This window comes from Phyllobates terribilis, unplaced genomic scaffold (genome assembly GCF_046119375.1).
Source record: "Phyllobates terribilis strain yellow unplaced genomic scaffold, ASM4611937v1 Scaffold_2__4_contigs__length_985480577, whole genome shotgun sequence".
Classification (NCBI taxonomy): domain Eukaryota; kingdom Metazoa; phylum Chordata; class Amphibia; order Anura; family Dendrobatidae; genus Phyllobates; species Phyllobates terribilis.
In genome coordinates, this window is record NW_027362762.1 from 261,561,875 (window position 1) to 261,579,902 (window position 18,028).

At 40.4% G+C, this 18,028-nt stretch overlaps 1 protein-coding gene across 3 annotated transcripts in view; it reads right to left on the minus strand.

Annotated features, from left to right (window-relative positions):
- Positions 1–18,028, minus strand: part of TBC1D4 (TBC1 domain family member 4) — a 163,434-nt gene that overhangs the window by 11,350 nt on the left and 134,056 nt on the right. For all 3 annotated transcript variants that reach the window (XM_073663974.1, XM_073663975.1, XM_073663973.1), the window contains 8 exons: positions 16,233–16,393; positions 11,541–11,750; positions 8,360–8,515; positions 6,101–6,259; positions 5,613–5,857; positions 4,346–4,505; positions 2,941–3,110; positions 2,181–2,357 (listed from right to left, as the gene is read on the minus strand). In XM_073663974.1, the coding sequence (XP_073520075.1) occupies positions 2,181–2,357; positions 2,941–3,110; positions 4,346–4,505; positions 5,613–5,857; positions 6,101–6,259; positions 8,360–8,515; positions 11,541–11,750; positions 16,233–16,393 (1,438 nt within the window). The remainder of the gene's footprint in view (positions 1–2,180; positions 2,358–2,940; positions 3,111–4,345; positions 4,506–5,612; positions 5,858–6,100; positions 6,260–8,359; positions 8,516–11,540; positions 11,751–16,232; positions 16,394–18,028) is intronic.

The window sequence follows — 18,028 nt, forward strand, 5'->3', positions numbered from 1 at the left end:
AAGAGATTAAAAATAATTTCTTATGTCTTATTATTCAGAATTCTTCCACTCTCTGTGACATTCTTCCACACTTTGAATTGAATGAACCAGGTGATTAAGGGGGTGCAGTGTGAGCACCTCTGCCCACCGAAGGGGGCCGATCCCAAGGGGAAGGTAGAAATGGAAAGACACGTTTGGGGGCTGCTGTTGGTGCTGTGTCTTGGAAGGGCTAGGGTCGGCTGCTGGGGCAGATCCTGGTGCCACTACATGGAGTATTAGAGACAGTGGACCATCGGCCACGCGGTATTGCGTTGTTTTGCCCCACCCTGCTGGATTTGAGGAGCTATTCTATGGACCGGTGTTTTATCTCCCTTGATGTTGGATTACTGGGTGGCGCACCTGATTTGTTCCTATTTCCGTGTTACAGAATTATATCAACGTTTGGTGAAATATTCTCCAAGTGACGCCAAGTTTGTTTAAGTGTTCACTGGTCTGCTGTCCCTGCATGTTCTGTCACACACCCCGTCACAGTGACATCATTGAAGCACATCTAGTCCAAAGTGATGGCATACGACCACAATGTCTATTGGTTCACATAACCCAATGTGCTGTCTGATTTAATGAATGTTGGCACCCAATTACTGGTTCTTATAAAAGTGACAAAATCTCCAGAAATATGTGGATATGTATTAATGGCGTATCCTGAAAATATTTTAACAGCATATGCACATAAGTCAACAAAAAAAGTTGACCTGTCACCATACATTTAGTCATTTAAAAATAAAGAAGAAACATAGTATATGATATGAATAGGATTAAAGGCACCCTTCCCTAATACTTCGCAACAATGTCCTCCAAATGTTTTTTATAGCCATCTGTGAGCTTCTTGCACATGTCTGCTGGTAGTTTCTTGCCTCTTTCACTGCAATTCTTTCCGGCTCTTAAATGTTTGCAGCTCCCTTTTCACATTAGCAGATATCAGCTTTATCCAAATATTTTCAAGTGAACTCAAATAAGGCCTCATTGCTGTCCAGTTTTAAACTGTACATTAACTAGCCTTAAAGGGAATCTGTCAGCAGGTTTTTGCTATGTAATCTGAGAGCTGCATGATGTAGGGGCAGAGACCTTGATTCCAGCAATGTATCACTGCCTGGTGCAGTTCTGATAGAATCCCTGTTTTCTCTGCTGCAGATCCAGCAGTGGTTAGAATGCTGAGCTGTGTATAACCCCGCCCACATCACTGATTGGCGGCTTCCTCTGTACACTGTGCATTGTCATCAGCCAATCAGTGGCGGGAGTGTGCCTACACAGATCAGCCTGAGACCTAGTCAGGCAGTGATAAACTCCTGCTGTTAAAACACTTATTGTGCTGAAACTATAGTACGCTGCTGAGCAAGTGACTCATTTTTGGAATCAGGCTCTCTGCTCCTACATTATGCTGCTCTTAGATTAAATAGTAAAAACTTGCTGATAGACTCCCTTTAATTTCCTCATGACATTCTTTATGCAGTGGGGTCCTCCTTAGCCTTCGCTCAGGTTTTGATCAGTGTAAGCTATATAGTACAGGATGAAACCATCACTCCAAATATAATAGGGTGCTGTTTATCGTGCTCCGGCATTTTTGCAATGTTATATCTTTATTTTCTTCTAAGTTTGTTATTTTTTTATTGTGGTTCTTTATGTCAAACATCAGCTTCACTAAACACTTTATTTTGGCAGATATTTTACATGTAGGTAATATTCAGGGGTGGCAATAATGTGGACCACAACTGTATTATAATTATAGGACATGGATATGAAATAACAGAAATGAAGTAGGTACGGTATATTATAAAGTAACTTTTTTATTGTGTATATGCTCAATGGGCTGTTCATTATTGCAGAACCCCTTTAACTTAACACAATGATTGAACCCTACCATCAATGTGTGATCATTGAGCCATAGTGCTCATTGGAGCATTGCAGACATTTAGTTTTTTTCCCAGACACAGCATTGATCGTGTACATGTACTGTGTCTAGTAGAACATCTGCTCCCCACTCACTTGGGACCATACAAGCTGCAATGCCAAAGTCAGCAGGAACAAAAAATCTTAAAAGAAACAAAATAAACCTAGATATTGTTATTCTTCACGATGTTGTGCATTATTAGCACATCCTCACAAATCCTTTCTTGCTATGCGTTAAATGTTTATCAATTTACCTGTAACTTTTCCAGGAGGTCCATGTTCTGCCTCTTAAGCTGGTTGTTCGCCTTCTCGAGCTTTTGGAAAGCCTCCGTGTCATCAGATGGATTGGCCGTTTCCAGCATTTCATCATTAATTACATGATATTCAACCTCGTAAGCGTGGAGCTGCTTAGAGATGTCCATTTCAAACACCTGCAAGAAAAAAGTAATAAGACATGGTGGATCTTTTTAGAGAGCCAAAAATCAGAAATACATAAAAAAACATAGATAAAGCAAACTCTTCATAAACTGCCCATTATAAAAACCCAAAAGTACAAATGGATACATTTTCAGTGCCTGATGTTTCAATGTATAGAAGCCACTATTTCAGGATTACCATTGTGTTTCTAGGATGCGAAGGATTTTTAATATGCCCAAAATAGTAGAACAATGGAAGGAATATAGAGAAAATTAACATAGTAAAAATAAATAAATAATAATATTAAAAGACTACATTCCCAAAACAACAAGGCCATCCATGGAGTTAGCAACCATTCTGCATAACACAGATGCATTCAGTATGGGCATCAGGCTCTTGTACAACAGTTGATGATTGTCACATCAAATATAAAAAAATACTAAAGTTTTCACTTACACCTCATTTTGCCTTAATTGCTTTAAGGTAGTAAAATAAATGATAGAGACAAAAGTAAAATTGGATCAAAAATAAATGGGGGACAATGTCTCCCAGGACTTTTTACATGTTAAAAGTACAGATAATGACCAATCAAATTACCTGGGTTATAATCTTGTCCATGGTGTCCTTTGTCATATCAGGAATATTGACCTTCAGAAAATCTACTATATTCTCAAAACTGTCACATGCCATGATGCATTCTTTATTATTACTGAGAAGACTAAGTGCCACTTTGAAAATGACTTCAGTCCCTTGTACAAAAATAATATCTGTTAAGAGAGAAAGATGCCATCATATACACAGTGCAACCACCTACACGTGTAATAGAGAGCAGAATGCAGGGATTAAAAACAGTAAAAAAGAAAAAAATACCCGGGAAAAACAGCATAATGTGAACATGGACAAAGACAAAAGAGGACCCAGTACATGTGTAGGTGTTGATGCCTATCCAAACTCATAGTCCTGGCTGAATTTAAAGGGAATATATCATGTCTGATAACATTATTAGTCTGCAGGTTAATAGCATTATGAAGGTGCCCAGCTGAAATACTGGAAGCACAGCTACTGAGAGGAAATTAACTTTATTTCTCCCTGGAGCTGCAGGCTTTCAGTCATGGAAACGTGCCCGGACCAATTACAGTCACTGCACACAGCACTGATGCACTGCAGAGCCGGCTGTTAGACAGTGCCAGGGCATGATCTCAGTGATGTAAGCAGTGACTGTGACATGACTGAAAGCCAGCAGATCCAGGGAGAAATAAAGTGCATTTTCCCCTGGGTGCCACATTTTTTTAGTTTTATTTTAAATCAAATGTTTTTTATTGATTTTTATAAAGATTTACACAAAGGAAAAAATAAAAAAAAATAAAAAAACAACAACAACCATACAAACATTGAAGAAACACCGTTCTCCACCCCCCAACCTTAAGAAGCATTAAACATGAGTTATTTATACATCTTGGCTCTGCAAAACCAGCATAATTAGATGAACAAATATTTGAACATAGTAACAATTATCAATCCAATTACATATAACTTGTGGAAGTACTAATAACCTTTTAATTAATTTTCAAAGAAGTTTAATTTGAGGCATCATATAAACGTAACTCAAAGCAAGGTGCTGTATTTTCAGTACGATGGCTGGGCACCTTCATAACGTTATTAAAATACAGATTAACCCTATAATGCAGAGATTAATAGTTTTATCAGACATGACAGGTTCCCTTTAATGTGTGAGCCACACAGTTGATGGTGCATTTTAAACCACTATACTGTTGCTTATTCACCACCTCTGTTTTAGCCAATATTCAACAAAAATATTAGCCACCACACATGCTGCATGGACAAGTATGCAGAATATCACATCCTCCATACAAGAGGAAGTATGCAGAATATTACATTCACCACATATTAGCCACCACACATGCTGCCTCATATTAGCCACCACACATGCTGCCTGGACAAGTATGCAGCAAAGTTCACAACGTTTTAGACTATAACTTACCAAAAACTCTGGCTACAAATCCGAGAGGGAACTGTGAGGCAAACAGTGTAAGGAACCAGGGAGCAGCATAGAGACTAGGACTTATCTCATTCTCTTCCAGATGGTTGTAAAGATCCCGGTGATAGTCATGCAACAGCCGTGAAAGCTGGTACATTTGTATCTGTGAAAAACATAATACAGAGGAACTAGTCAAATAATTTTTGGGGATACAGACCTTGTCAGTGATCTCAATGAAAATCTAGGCATAGAATCTGAGCATAAAGTGTAACCGTTGTGTTAATTTTTATTTCATAAATCAATAGTACATGTGAAAATAAGCAACTTTGTAATATATCTTATCAGAAAAAATAGCTTTTTCTGTGCCAGAATTGATCAGTCATTATCAATATTCTCAATTTTGAGGTGAAATCTATATTCAGTGAAGACAGACTTTCCTATTACTGAGATAGGAGATGGCAGCTGCTGAGATGCTATGTAAATAGGAGGGCAGAGCTGTGCCTCAAGCTCCTCCCTCCATAGAATCTCATCAGCAGCAGCTCACAGCTCCTATCTCAGTAATGGGAAAGTCTGTCTTCACTCAATACAGATTTTACCTTAGAATTGAGAATATTCCTGATAAGATAAATTACAAAGATGCTTATTTTTACGTGTACTATTGATTTATAGAATAAAAACGATAGTTACTGTTTAAGTCTTCAACAACCCCAGAGAATAATGCCGGCTGCCAATAACTTCTGACAATAATGTAATTTTTTCCTAAGCAGCTAAGAAACCAGAATGAAATAGATTCCATGACTATTACCGTAAGCTGCATAGACATTTATAGGGAACCTGTCAGCCGATTCATGCGAGCCCAACCACACTCTGTTCTCTCCTATGGTCCCCGCCAGGACCTTGAAACCTAAACATTTCAGAGAAAAATATACCTGGCTGCAATCGTGCGGCCAGGCTCTGATCCTTGCTGCTCAGATCAGACACAGTACACTAATGATGTCCACAGTTGTATTTCAGTCTACAAGAAGTGAAATCCCCACATAAACACACCTTTAATATGCCATTTATTTAGGGCAAAAATGCTCCCACCATGGCCCTTACACCATGAGGCCCAGCAGAAGACAACATTATCTGAAGCAGAAAATACAAAGTGGACTTGTACGTTGGGCTTCAAGATCATTTCTGAAGACCTGAGATCGCTAGTGTGACACTGCAGCAAGCTTAAGATTTTGTGATCCTTTAAAAGAAATTTATTTGGATGACACAGACATACCTGAAGGGACATCATATCTGGCCGATACTGTTTCCGGAATGCAAGATCATACATGAGAAATTTTAGCATCTCAAAGGCTTGCTGTTCACTCATATGTAGCAGAAGTACCCCGGCCACAAAACTTATTCCCTGGCAATAGCCAACTTCCTTGTCAAGCAGTGAGTATGCTTTAAGAAGGTTATACAGAGAAAGCTGCCCTGCCCCAAGCTGGGCAGAGAAGTACGGGTGAGTGGGGAAAGTCCTTCCTGTAAAATAAATATATATATGTATTCCTTAATCTTTGAATTCATGTACAATAATGCCAATCATACATATATATATATACTGTATACAATACAGAGCAGGTTACAATGATGACTGAATGCGACTTAAAATAATTTCTTAAATGTTACAGATACAATACTAACAGCTGTGGTATAAAATATTTACATAATGCAGAGGAGAATGAAATATGCAAAGATCTTCCATAGAGAAAGTTAACCACATACCGAGATCTACAAGGATGGCGTGCTGCTGAGCGGTGAGCTGCTTCAGAAGCTCGCTGTATGTCATATCTGGCGGCTGCTGTTTGCTTGGAAGTCGGTGCCTTAGACGATACTGCACAGAAAGAAATTGCCAGATTTCCCCACGCTTGCATTTTGGGACACCTGTAAGGCAGAAAAACAAATAAAAGCAAATCTACATTGAAATATATAGGTGTATGTAGCAGTCATTGAGAATAATATATAAATAAGATTTATTATGCAGAGTATATGATGGAGCCAATTTGTCTCAGATCGTTTACTCTGGATAAAGAGGTCTTTTAGAGGTTTTATTGTATCTGTGTAAGTACATCAGATAATCCTAAACTACAGGGTACATTTTTTTTGAAAATTTGCCTAAATCCACCTGATCAACTACTGATGTGTGACTAAGGCCAGCTATTACATGCATTAGTCTGGTCCGTAAAACACTGATAGCACACTGCCACATTATATTTTATGGGCAACGCACATCTGTTTTTATTTTTGCTGACAGATGCATAAAACAAATTGAAGACGTCCTATTTTAGTCTGGATTGAGGCCCAAATGCATGGATTTGCCAAAATATGGACAACACATGGATATTATCTGATTTGCGTCCATGTGGTCTGCCTTCACCAACTAGGAACAGCTTGGGAATCCTCCATCAGATTTTTTTTTAATAAGCTAAATACTGATGAACGTTTCATGGAAAAAAACTAACACAAGAATCAAATACCGGTGAAAATCTGATCCAGCCCTGTGATGAAAGAACGGTATTTTTGCTGGAGGAGAAAAAAAAAGTGTGAATTTGGCCCAAAATTGAATTGACACATCATGATTATATGGTCCTTGTATAGTCTGAAATGAACGGCTCAATTGAAGTACTGAGGAACTCCTGACCCAAACTATCAGCTCCCTCGGCATATACTGTGTGAGGCTATTTGTGCAAGTCAAGAGATCTGTAGGTCAGGCCGGTCACTGCAATCCGTACACGGACTGTATGAGACAGACATGTGAATTTGACCTAACATGGTTAGTTCATGGGTTAGTGAATATGAATTTATGTACCATGAAAAAAAAACATAAAAGTGGGGTGGTATATTGTATATTATAGTATTATATTGTTTTACGCTGCTTTAGTTATATACACATGTGGATGCAGCCTAACAATAATGCTTTTTGGGCATTATTCATTACTAATTTGCGATCTCCTGTAATTCCAGATCTCTGGTCGTGAAATGTCTCATTGATGGCACAGCAGAGTTGACGGGGCAAACTTTCAGGGTATGTTCACATTTGCAGCCATGCTGTTTTTAGGTCATGATCTTCCTGAAATCACTGTAAAAACGCTGTGTATTTACCATATATTTATATATAAGAAAAACTGCCATTTAACGGGAAAATGACAGGTGTGAAGGCAGCCTCAGCCCCATCTTCTCTCCACATTATCAGCCAGACTCCTGTTGTCGGAACACAGCAGAGCCAAACTTAGCACAGCTGACCTGTGCTGCGTCCTGCTCACTCTCTGCTTTATCAGCCAGCCTCCTGGTGTGCACGACACAGCAGAGCTGAATAGCACAGCTCTAGGTCAGCCACTAGATCTCAGTATACTGAGAGCGCAGGGACTGAGAAGACAGCATCTCCCAGCGTGTGATCAAAAAGTGCTACAGAATGGCAAACCGTACATGAGTGTTATATAAACAGTACCGCAACACACTATGGGGGCAAAAGAGGCAAATGCACGTTTCATCAATGACAATATAACCATAGGAGGATGAATCAAATAAAAATGGAGGGTAAACAGAGCATGGGGGCATCATTAGGGGGTTGATATCTTCAAAGCGGAACAAACTGGGAAAACAAGTTGCATTGACAAATAAGATTTAATCTGTATGTACAGAATTATGACGCCACATATGATTTTAGGAATAACCCTTTAAACTTGCCTTGCAAAGCTTAGGCCATGCCTTTCATGTATCTATTATTCACTCTAAAAAGAGAACCTGGCATTTCATCCTTACCCACACCAAGCTCATATTTCAGGGCTTAGGGGGATCTAAGACATGTGAGCCTCCTGGTGGTGCTCAGCAGCCAAAAAGAATATTAGTTAAGGTACGACATATATATACAGCCTATAGAGAATGCAATGTTCTGACTCTGATGGTCCTGAAAATCTGTCACACATAATCTGTATTAATAATTATAATGCAAGTGATTAACAAGAACATCTAAAATGTCAGTACCTTCTTTTAGTGTTACATATATCTCTTCCATATCAAACCGGATCTTAGTTCTGCAGTTTAATTTCTTATCCCATAGACTTGAGACCTCTTTTTGACACATTCCAACTTCCTCATAATCGAGCTTTATTTTTCTAGACTGCAGCTCATCTCTGCTAGCTGGAAATTAAAAATGAAATAATAATAATAATGAAAATAAGGAACAGAAAAAAAGGAAAGAACACGATTGAGAGTTCACATGTGGCGTTTTAGGTGCTTATTATTATTATACAGGGTGGTCCAAAAGTAGATGGCCAGAAAATAATAACATTTATTTTGATTTATATATAAAATTATATTTACTAACACAAGCATAACATTGACAGTTAAATTTTATTCTGAACAATAATACAAAAGCCCTTAAATTTTATCAACGCAGGTGCTCAAACTGTTTTCCATTACAATTTGCACAGTTTTGAAGTCGCCTCTTACGCTTCGACAAACTTTTTAGCACAAGTCTCTTTGAGTATTAATTTCTTGAAATGCATCTCTTATGTAATTTTTCAAATCACTGACACTTTTTGGTTTTCAACTATAAACCTTGTCCTTGAGTACTCCCCAAAAGAAAAAATCCATTGGGGTGAAGTCTGGTGAACGTGCCGGCCAATCAAGTAGGCCTGTTCGGCCAATCCATTTATTAGGAAATGTTTCATCAAGATACTCGCGGACTACTCTTGAATAATGTGGAGGGGCCCCATCTTGTTGGAAATAAAGGTCATTTGAATTAGGCTGTTGCTGTAACTGGGGAGCAACTTGATTCATTAGAATTTCGAGATACTTATCTCCTGTGACTGTTCCATCAAAAAACATTGGTCCTAAAACACCAAAACTTGAAATACCACCCCAAACATTGACATCAGGCTCATTTAGTTGTTGCTCTAATGTTAAATGCATGTTCTCATTATACCAGTAAATACAATTATGTCTGTTATGGCCGGATAATCTGAAAGAAGCTTCATCACTCCACATAATGTTATCTAAAATTACTGGATTTTCTTCAATTTCGTTAAGCATAATCTCACTAAATTGCAGCCGCCCGTTTGGATCATCCTCCAATAAACCATGAATTAGACGTGGACGATAAGCTTTCCACCCAATAGATTTCAGGATTCGCATGATAGAAGCTCGTGAAATTCCCAATTCCAAAGAGGCTCTTCTGGTGGACTTTTTTGGACTCTGAACCAATGTTTCAGCAACAAGTTGTTTATTCTCTTCTGTACAGACTGTTTTGGGTCGACCAGTTTTTGGAGCATTAAGGATTGAGCCAGTGGCATTGAATTTGTCACGAATGCAGTAAATGGTTAGTCTCTTTGGGGCTTGAGTACCAAATGTTTCAACCCAATTTGCTCTAACGGTTTCAGCATTTTGAGATTTCCAATACTCTGTTAAAATCCATTTTCTTTGATCTGTATTTAAATTATTTGCCATTATGTGTTATCTGAATTATCTGAAAAGAAAACAGATTTGGGGGAGATCTATCTGTGAAAACTAGATCTGTGAAACTGGCTCAGTTGCCCTTAGCAACCAATCAGATTCCACCTTTCATTTTCCAAAGAGTCTGTGAGGAATGAAAAGTGGAATCTGATTGGTTACTAAACTGAGCCAGTTTCACTTTACACCATGTTTGATAAATCTCCCCCTTCATAACCTTATTACACTTTCTGTCCACCTACTTTTGGACAACCCTGTATTTAACTAGAATTAACGAAAATACATCAAACTCCAGCATGTGCATATACCCTACAAATACCCGATTCCTAATGTTAATATACAATCTACTTATGGCTATATGCATTTGCTAAATGGCACTGAGATAGATCTGATATTTTTGAGTGAGACTGACTGTTACCCATCAGGTAAAAGAAGGTTCAGCTAAGCTGAATTTTTTAGGTAATGTGACAACAATGCATTTAATTCACCAGAAGTCATAGCCATCAATAGATGCTAATCAGCTAATACTTTAATCATATATTTGTATGGGCAGCATGGTAGCTCAGTGGTTAGCACTGCAGCCTTGCAGCGCTGGGGTCCTGGGCTCACATCCCACCAAGGACAACATCTGCAAGGAGTTTGTATGTTCTTCCCGTGTTTGCGTGTGTTTCCTCCGGGTTCTCCGGTTTCCTCCCACACTCCAAAGACATACTGATAGGGAATTTAGATTGTGAGCCCCAATGGGGACAGTGATGATAATGTCTGTAAAGTGTTGTGGAATTAATGGTGCTGTATTAGAAAGCTAAATAATAGTAATAGTAAAACATCAGGAGGAGGCCAATGATTGTTTGCAGTGGTAATATCCCATGTCGCTGGATGATACATCAAGATGCAGTGAAAGTACTAAAATAAAAAACCTGATATAGGTAGCAGCATAAGAGTTCTAGCAGATACTACTGTAAAATGCAACACTTGGATGATTCACAAAAAGGTAAAAAGACATCAGCACATATTCATTCATTCTTTCATGTAGCTAATATTCTTGCTATTAGACCTCACACAGAATTTTCACCAAGGTGTTCCCAATTCTATCGGATTCCCCAATATTGTTTAACTTTTGGTGTTTATTTGAAATTATGACATAATGCTAACAATTACAAAACATACAATGCGTTTCCTTACCTTCTGGAAAAAAAATTAAGAGTCAGATCATATATCCCATGAAAGTACCAAAGAAAAAGAAACAAGGATATTATTAATGAGCATTATTACCAGTAAGTTACAATATGTTTCAACAATCCAAAGATTTTAGCTGAAGGCCTGATAAGCAATGTGATTCTTTGCTATCACACTTCCTAATCAGCAGAAACTTCATAACTTTCCACAAACCTGTTGGTCAGGGTAATGCTAGAGCAATGTATTGTGACAACATTACCTCTTACCCGAGACCTGTAGGGTAAGGAGATAGTATTGCAGAAACATACTACTAAAACACAATGTCCAGCACTATAAAACAAAAAGGAATTCTCACAAATAACTTTAAGACGAGAGAAATTATACAATGGCTCTTTGTTCTTATGAGGAACTTGGGATCACTGTGCATATAGACTGTATGAGACACCAATGCTGTAACACAATGCATGAACATGGATCTTTGTAAAATATCTAACTTTTTTCCTATGTAGTTTCAACTTACTTCACATTTAGAACTAACCTTCAAGTTTCAGGTTCTCCTTTTCCATTCTCAGTAATAAAATCTGTTGATGGATTGCTTTCCTCCATAACCTCTGGAGATGTTCAGCAGTCCGCTTCCCATCTGTACTGTCAGCAGCAGTGTCGTCCTGGAACAGGGATGCTAGAGGGTCCTCTTCCATGGTTGGAGGAAGAGGAGATAAAGGTAGCAAATCATTCCCATCTATATGATCTAAAACAATGGAGACACAGAATATCCAGAATCATTCCCACCGTATCAAACCTTATAAATCAGAGGTCACAATATTTTCCAGCTGACTGGTCTCGAGTCCTTGTGAAGAAAACCTATATTCTGTCATTGACCAGACTTCCTGTTTTCTATATAAACACGCTCGTACTTCTTGTTTCAGTGACAAGTTTAGATCTTTTTTTTAAGCTTCTGGGTGTAATTTAGATTGTAAATACAGAGTACACTAAAACAGCATTAGAGAGCTCAAGACAGGGACATTTTCCCCTATTCATGATCAGGCACATTTTTTTCGTACCTGTAGTTTTAAGATCTCTGAAATAAAATTCCAATTTGGATTTTCAATTAAATTATCCCACTTTTTTTTTTGTTATACATGCCATTTTTATATTCTCTTTTTTTTTCTCAAAATTTAGGAAAATGTAAAAAATAAGCATTTAAATAGATTTTTATTATGCATTTCCACTGGTAACCGTATATACAGCGATCAGAAAGGCAGAGATGGTAACAGACTAATTCTGTCTTCTCTGACTTCCAGTTCCTAATTTCTGCAAGCTTTCTGTGCAGCTTTTGATTCAGCAATGATGTTTTAGAACGCATCACCCCGACGTTTATATGTGGACCGCCCCGACATTTATGTGTGGACTGCCCCGACGTTTATGTGTGGACTGCCCTGATGTTTATATGTGGACCGCCCCGACGTTTATGTGTGGACTGCCCTGATGTTTATATGTGGACCGCCCCGACGTTTATGTGTGTACTGCCCTGATGTTTATATGTGGACCGCCCCGACGTTTATGTGTGGACTGCCCTGATGTTTATATGTGGACCGCCCCGACATTTATGTGTGCACTGCCCTGATGTTTATATGTGGACCGCCCCGACATTTATGTGTGGACTGCCCCGACGTTTATGTGTGGACTGCCCTGATGTTTATATGTGGACCGCCCCGACGTTTATGTGTGGACTGCCCTGATGTTTATATGTGGACCGCCCCGACATTTATGTGTGGACTGCCCTGATGTTTATATGTGGACCGCCCCGACATTTATGTGTGGACTGCCCCGACATTTATGTGTGGACTGCCCCGACGTTTATGTGTGGACTGCCCTGATGTTTATATGTGGACCGCCCCGACACATAGTTTATGTGTGGACTGCCCTGATGTTTATATGTGGACCGCCCCGACGTTTATGTGTGGACTGCCCTGATGTTTATATGTGGACCGCCCCGACGTTTATGTGTGGACTGCCCTGATGTTTATATGTGGACCGCCCCGACATTTATGTGTGGACTGCCCCGACGTTTATGTGTGGACTGCCCTGATGTTTATATGTGGACCGCCCCGACGTTTATGTGTGGACTGCCCTGATGTTTATATGTGGACCGCCCCGACGTTTATGTGTGGACTGCCCTGATGTTTATATGTGGACCGCCCCGACATTTATGTGTGGACTGCCCTGATGTTTTAAGTCATTGGGTGGTTTGCAACATTTTGAAAATATACAGTTTTTGGTCAGATTTTGTCCAAATCCACAATAAATCTATATATTGTCACATTTTAGCAGAGTACGGTAAGCATGAATTTTGGTAAGAATCTCTTCTTCTCTGGGAGATACCAGCTGAGAGTGGGGGGATCTGAGTAGCGCTCAGAGGATTCTGGGTGAACAAAGTAGTCTTCTTGTTTTGACAATTCACAAGTCCACAGAATTCAATTAGGTGAATCACAACTATATATAATTAAAGGAGTTGTCCAGGCCAAATCGATAAGTCTGCAGGCACTCTGTGACTGCAGACTTATGAATCCCTCCAGCGCTGGCACTGGGCGCTGCGGGGATTCACTGGTTTCTGAGCCAGGACCGGAGGGCAAGCATGCATTATACATACTCCTGGCCAGTGGGCGTGGTCTTGCTTCCATACACTTGTATGCCCACTGGACGGCAGCGTCACCAGACTGGGCACAGCCTAGATCAATACAAGTGTATGGAGCCCACTAGACAGGCTCTGTCCGGGAGAATGTATAACGCATACATACACTCCGTTCCCGGGTCAGAAACCGGCGAATCCCCGCAGCGCACAGTGCGTGCTCTCGGGGGATTCATAAGTCAGCAGTCACACAGAGTACCTGCAGACTTATTGATTGGTGTTTATTGCTTGTACAGACTTTAATTGCTGATATCATATTTTGCAATGCACAGTTTGAAATCTTCACCACGTCAAAATCTGTATGAAACACATGCAGATTTTCGTTTGTCGATTTGCTGTAGAAAATCCACGGCAAATCTACTACTTGTGCATTTACCCAAAAGGGTTATTCTGCAATAAAAAAAAAGCTTCTTGTAAAGAGATAGTCAGGTTCTCTCACTACATACACACAAATCCATATGACACTGAGGAAAAGGCTGTTAATTTCTGTTGCTGCTTCTAGCCTCTCCTGCTGCTTAATAATACACAGGAATCCATCTTTCGTACTCTCTCTACAGCTACATCCAGCATAAAGCAATAGCACCACAGATCTCCCTTGTGTTTAAAGGCTGCACATTCACAGTCTCCTCTCTCCAAGTGGTATGTCCCAAAATTGGAAATCAAATTTATTAACCAATGGAGGCCTGGATTTGGAGTCACCCACAAAATTAAAGTGGAAAAATAAATTACAGGCTGATCCAACTTTGATGTAATATCCTTAAAACAAGTCAAAATGAGACTCAGTATTGTGTGTGGCCTCCACGTGCCTCTATGACCTCCCTGGGCATGCTTCTGATGAGGTTGCAGATGTGGGATCTCCTCCCTGACCTGGACTAAAGCATCCGCCAACTCCTGGACAGTCTGTGATGCAACGTGACGTTGGTGGATGGTCCCAGATGTGCTCAATCGGATTCAGGTCTGGGGAACGGGCGGGCCAGTCCATAGCTTCAATGCCTTCATCTTGCAGGAACTGCTGACACACTCCAGCCACATAAGGTCTGGCATTGTCCTGCATTAGGAGGAACCCAGGGCCAACCGCACCAGCATATGGTCTCACAAGGGGTCTGAGGATTTCATCTCGGTACCTAATGGCAGTCAGGCTACCTATGGCGAGCACATGGAGGGCTGTGCGGCCCTCCAAAGAAATGCCACCCCACACCATTACTGACCCACTGCCAAACCGGTCATGCTGAAGGATGTTGCAGGCAGCAGATCGCTCTCCACGGCGTCCCCAGACTCTGTCAAGTCTGTCACATGTGCTCAGTGTGAACCTGCTTTCATCTGCGAAGAACACAGGGTGCCAGTGGCGACTTTGCCAATCCTGGTGTTCTGTGGCAAGCGTCCTGCACAATGTTGGGCTGTGAGCACAACCCCCATCTGTGGACGTAAGGCCCTCATACCACCCTCATCGAGTCGGTTTCTAACCGTTTGTGCAGACACATGCACATTTTTGGCCAGCTGGAGGTCATTTTGCAGAGCTCTGGCAGTGCTCCTCCTGTTCCTCCTTGCACAAAAGGCGGAGGTAGAGGTCCTGCTACTGGGTTGTTGCCCTCCTACGGCCCCCTCCACATCTCCTGGTGTACTGGCCTGTCTCCTGGTAGCGCCTCCAGCCTCTGGACACTACGCTGACAGACACAGCAAACCTTCTTGCCACAGCTCGCATTGATGTGCCATCCTGGATGAGCTGCACTACCTGAGCAACTTCTGTGGGTTGTAGAGTCCATCTCATGCTACCACGAGTGTGAAAGCACAACCAACATTCAAAAGTGACCAAAAAATCAGCCAGAAAGCACTGGTACTGAGATGTGGTCTGTGGTCCCCACCTGCAGAACTACTCCTTTATTGATGGTGTCTTGATAAGTGCCAGTAATTTCCATCTATTGTCTATTCCATTTGCACAACAGCATGTGAAATTGATTGTCAATCAGTATTGCTTCCTAAGTGGACAGTTTGATTTCACAGAAGTTTGATTTACTTGGAGTTACATTCTGTTGTTTAAGTGTTCCCTTTATTTTTTTGAGCAGTGTATATATGTACATAGGAGAAAAAGAGGTTGCAATCCAAACATAGCAAAAAATGTGAAAAAAAAAAAGTTTCTTTCATGCCAAAGGTACACGACGTTTTGGTTTAAGATGTAAGCCTTTCTCAATTGAACACCTTAAGCCGAAATGTCATGTACCTTTGGCATGGAATAAACTTTTTTTTCACATTTTTTGCCATGTTTGGGGCGCGACCTCTTTTTCTCCTATATATTATTATCCATTTGCCAGTGGATTTGGGTGACTGCACCCATCCTTTGGAAGACTGGTGCAACTTCATTCTCTTTTTCTACACATATGTGTATATATACTTTAGCAGTTGACCACATAAATTCTCTTTAATAACTGTTCTAAAACTTGTCAATAAAATATATGTATATGTAATGTTGCTTAGATGTGTCATGTAAAGGCACAAAAAAAGTGGATATTATAAATCCATATATCACCTATTCCCCTCACTTACCTATATGCTGCATATCTGAAGGGGAATTATTCATCGGTGAAGCTACCCTCAGGAAAATCCGCTGACGCCACGAAATTCGGCGTGGTGTGACTGGAGTACCAGAGGCATTTAAAGAGTCATTACTGCAAGAAGAGAATGTCCTCCTTCTTCCTTCACATTCACTGCAATAAAACACCAGTTTTAATATTTTTTGAAATTGGATACATGAAGCAGGAAACCTTGGAGTTGATTGTAACATCCCCTGAACAACGTATTAATAAAATTCTAATTACATTTTGATCTCGTAGACAGCAGTTTTCAAGCATATTGACCAGATACTATTTGTATACTTAAAGTCTTCGGCAATGTCCACCGGTTTCTTTATATTGTCTTATCTTCATGTATTTGGTAATAGGGTTGTCTTATGAAAACAACTTTTCTTTCAATGGAAGCCAAGGGACCAGCTTCTATAAAACCTCCACTCCAATGTGTGGAAACACTACTGACCAAATATTTCCCCTGTAGCAGCAGTAATGCATGGTCAGACAAGGTCTGCCACTGTGGTGCTCCTTTTTTTTTTTTTAAAGAAGTGATCCAGAGTGGGAACTAAACCAACTTCTTAATAAAAATACAGATCATAACAGCAGAGGTGATGGATTCAAATTTTTTTTTTTGTGGGACTCAAACTGATGCCAAAGTCCAGTATTCATTGGATCTGACATGGTTCATGTTTTTAAAATCTGTCATCGTCTGTTTTTCATTAAATTAGGACAAACATTACTTTGATACAAGTGTAATATGGGAACAATCTAAACTTTAATAATAGCATATACTGCACCTACAGAAAAAAATGTGGGTGTGATTTTTTAAGGATTATTTTTGTGTGTTCCTTGTGTAAGGCTTGTGTATACTTGTATTAATTGATGGGCCATATCTGGTTTATCTGCCATCTTGATTCCTTCTTCCCCACTGATGTGGTTTCCCAAACGCACGCTACATTTCCCAAAATGCCTGAGTCCTAGCAGAGTCTGAGTATATCCTATGTGATGTATAAGGCAGCATCTGAGTATATCCTATGTGATATATACAGCAGAATCTCAGTGTAACCTACAGTATGTGATGTATACAACAGTCTCAATGTATACTATGTGATGTATATAGCAGTTTCAGTGTAACCTACAGTATGTGATGTATACAACAGTCTCAATGTATACTATGTGATGTATACAGCAGTCTCAGTGTAACCTACAGTATGTGATGTATATGTGGCACCCCAGGGGTCTGGTTACCACAGTAATAGAAATATTACGTCTGAGAGCAAGTGGGAGGTTCCCTGGTCAGGAGCCCTTAAACATGCAACACCTCCTGTCCAAGACCAGATAGGGGAGGAACCTGCCCTATATAAACTGGATCTGGGGCGGGGTTAGGGAGTCAGAGCCTGGAGTTTGTTCCAGACACAGGGAAAGTAACAGCGAGGAGCTCTGCAGGAGCTGAAGACCAGGGACTTGAGCTAAGTGGAGTTCGTCCTGGCAGAAGACGCTAAGAATCGGACACAGGAGTCCGAGGCTGTGGGGACTTATATATACCCAGCAGCAGAAACCCGCCGGCAGGGCATTTCAGGTCCTCTGGCCATAGAAGCCCGGAGGCTCAGTCACGAGCAAGGGATCAGCACCGCCATCGAGGAACGGGAGCTATCAGAAGGCCCCAAGTCACCAGCCATACGGGTGAGCACCACACGGTACACTCAGGGACGTGGGCTACTTCCACTCGCTTACAGCAAGGTAGCCAGGAAGAGTGCAGATAGACAGGTAGGCCTA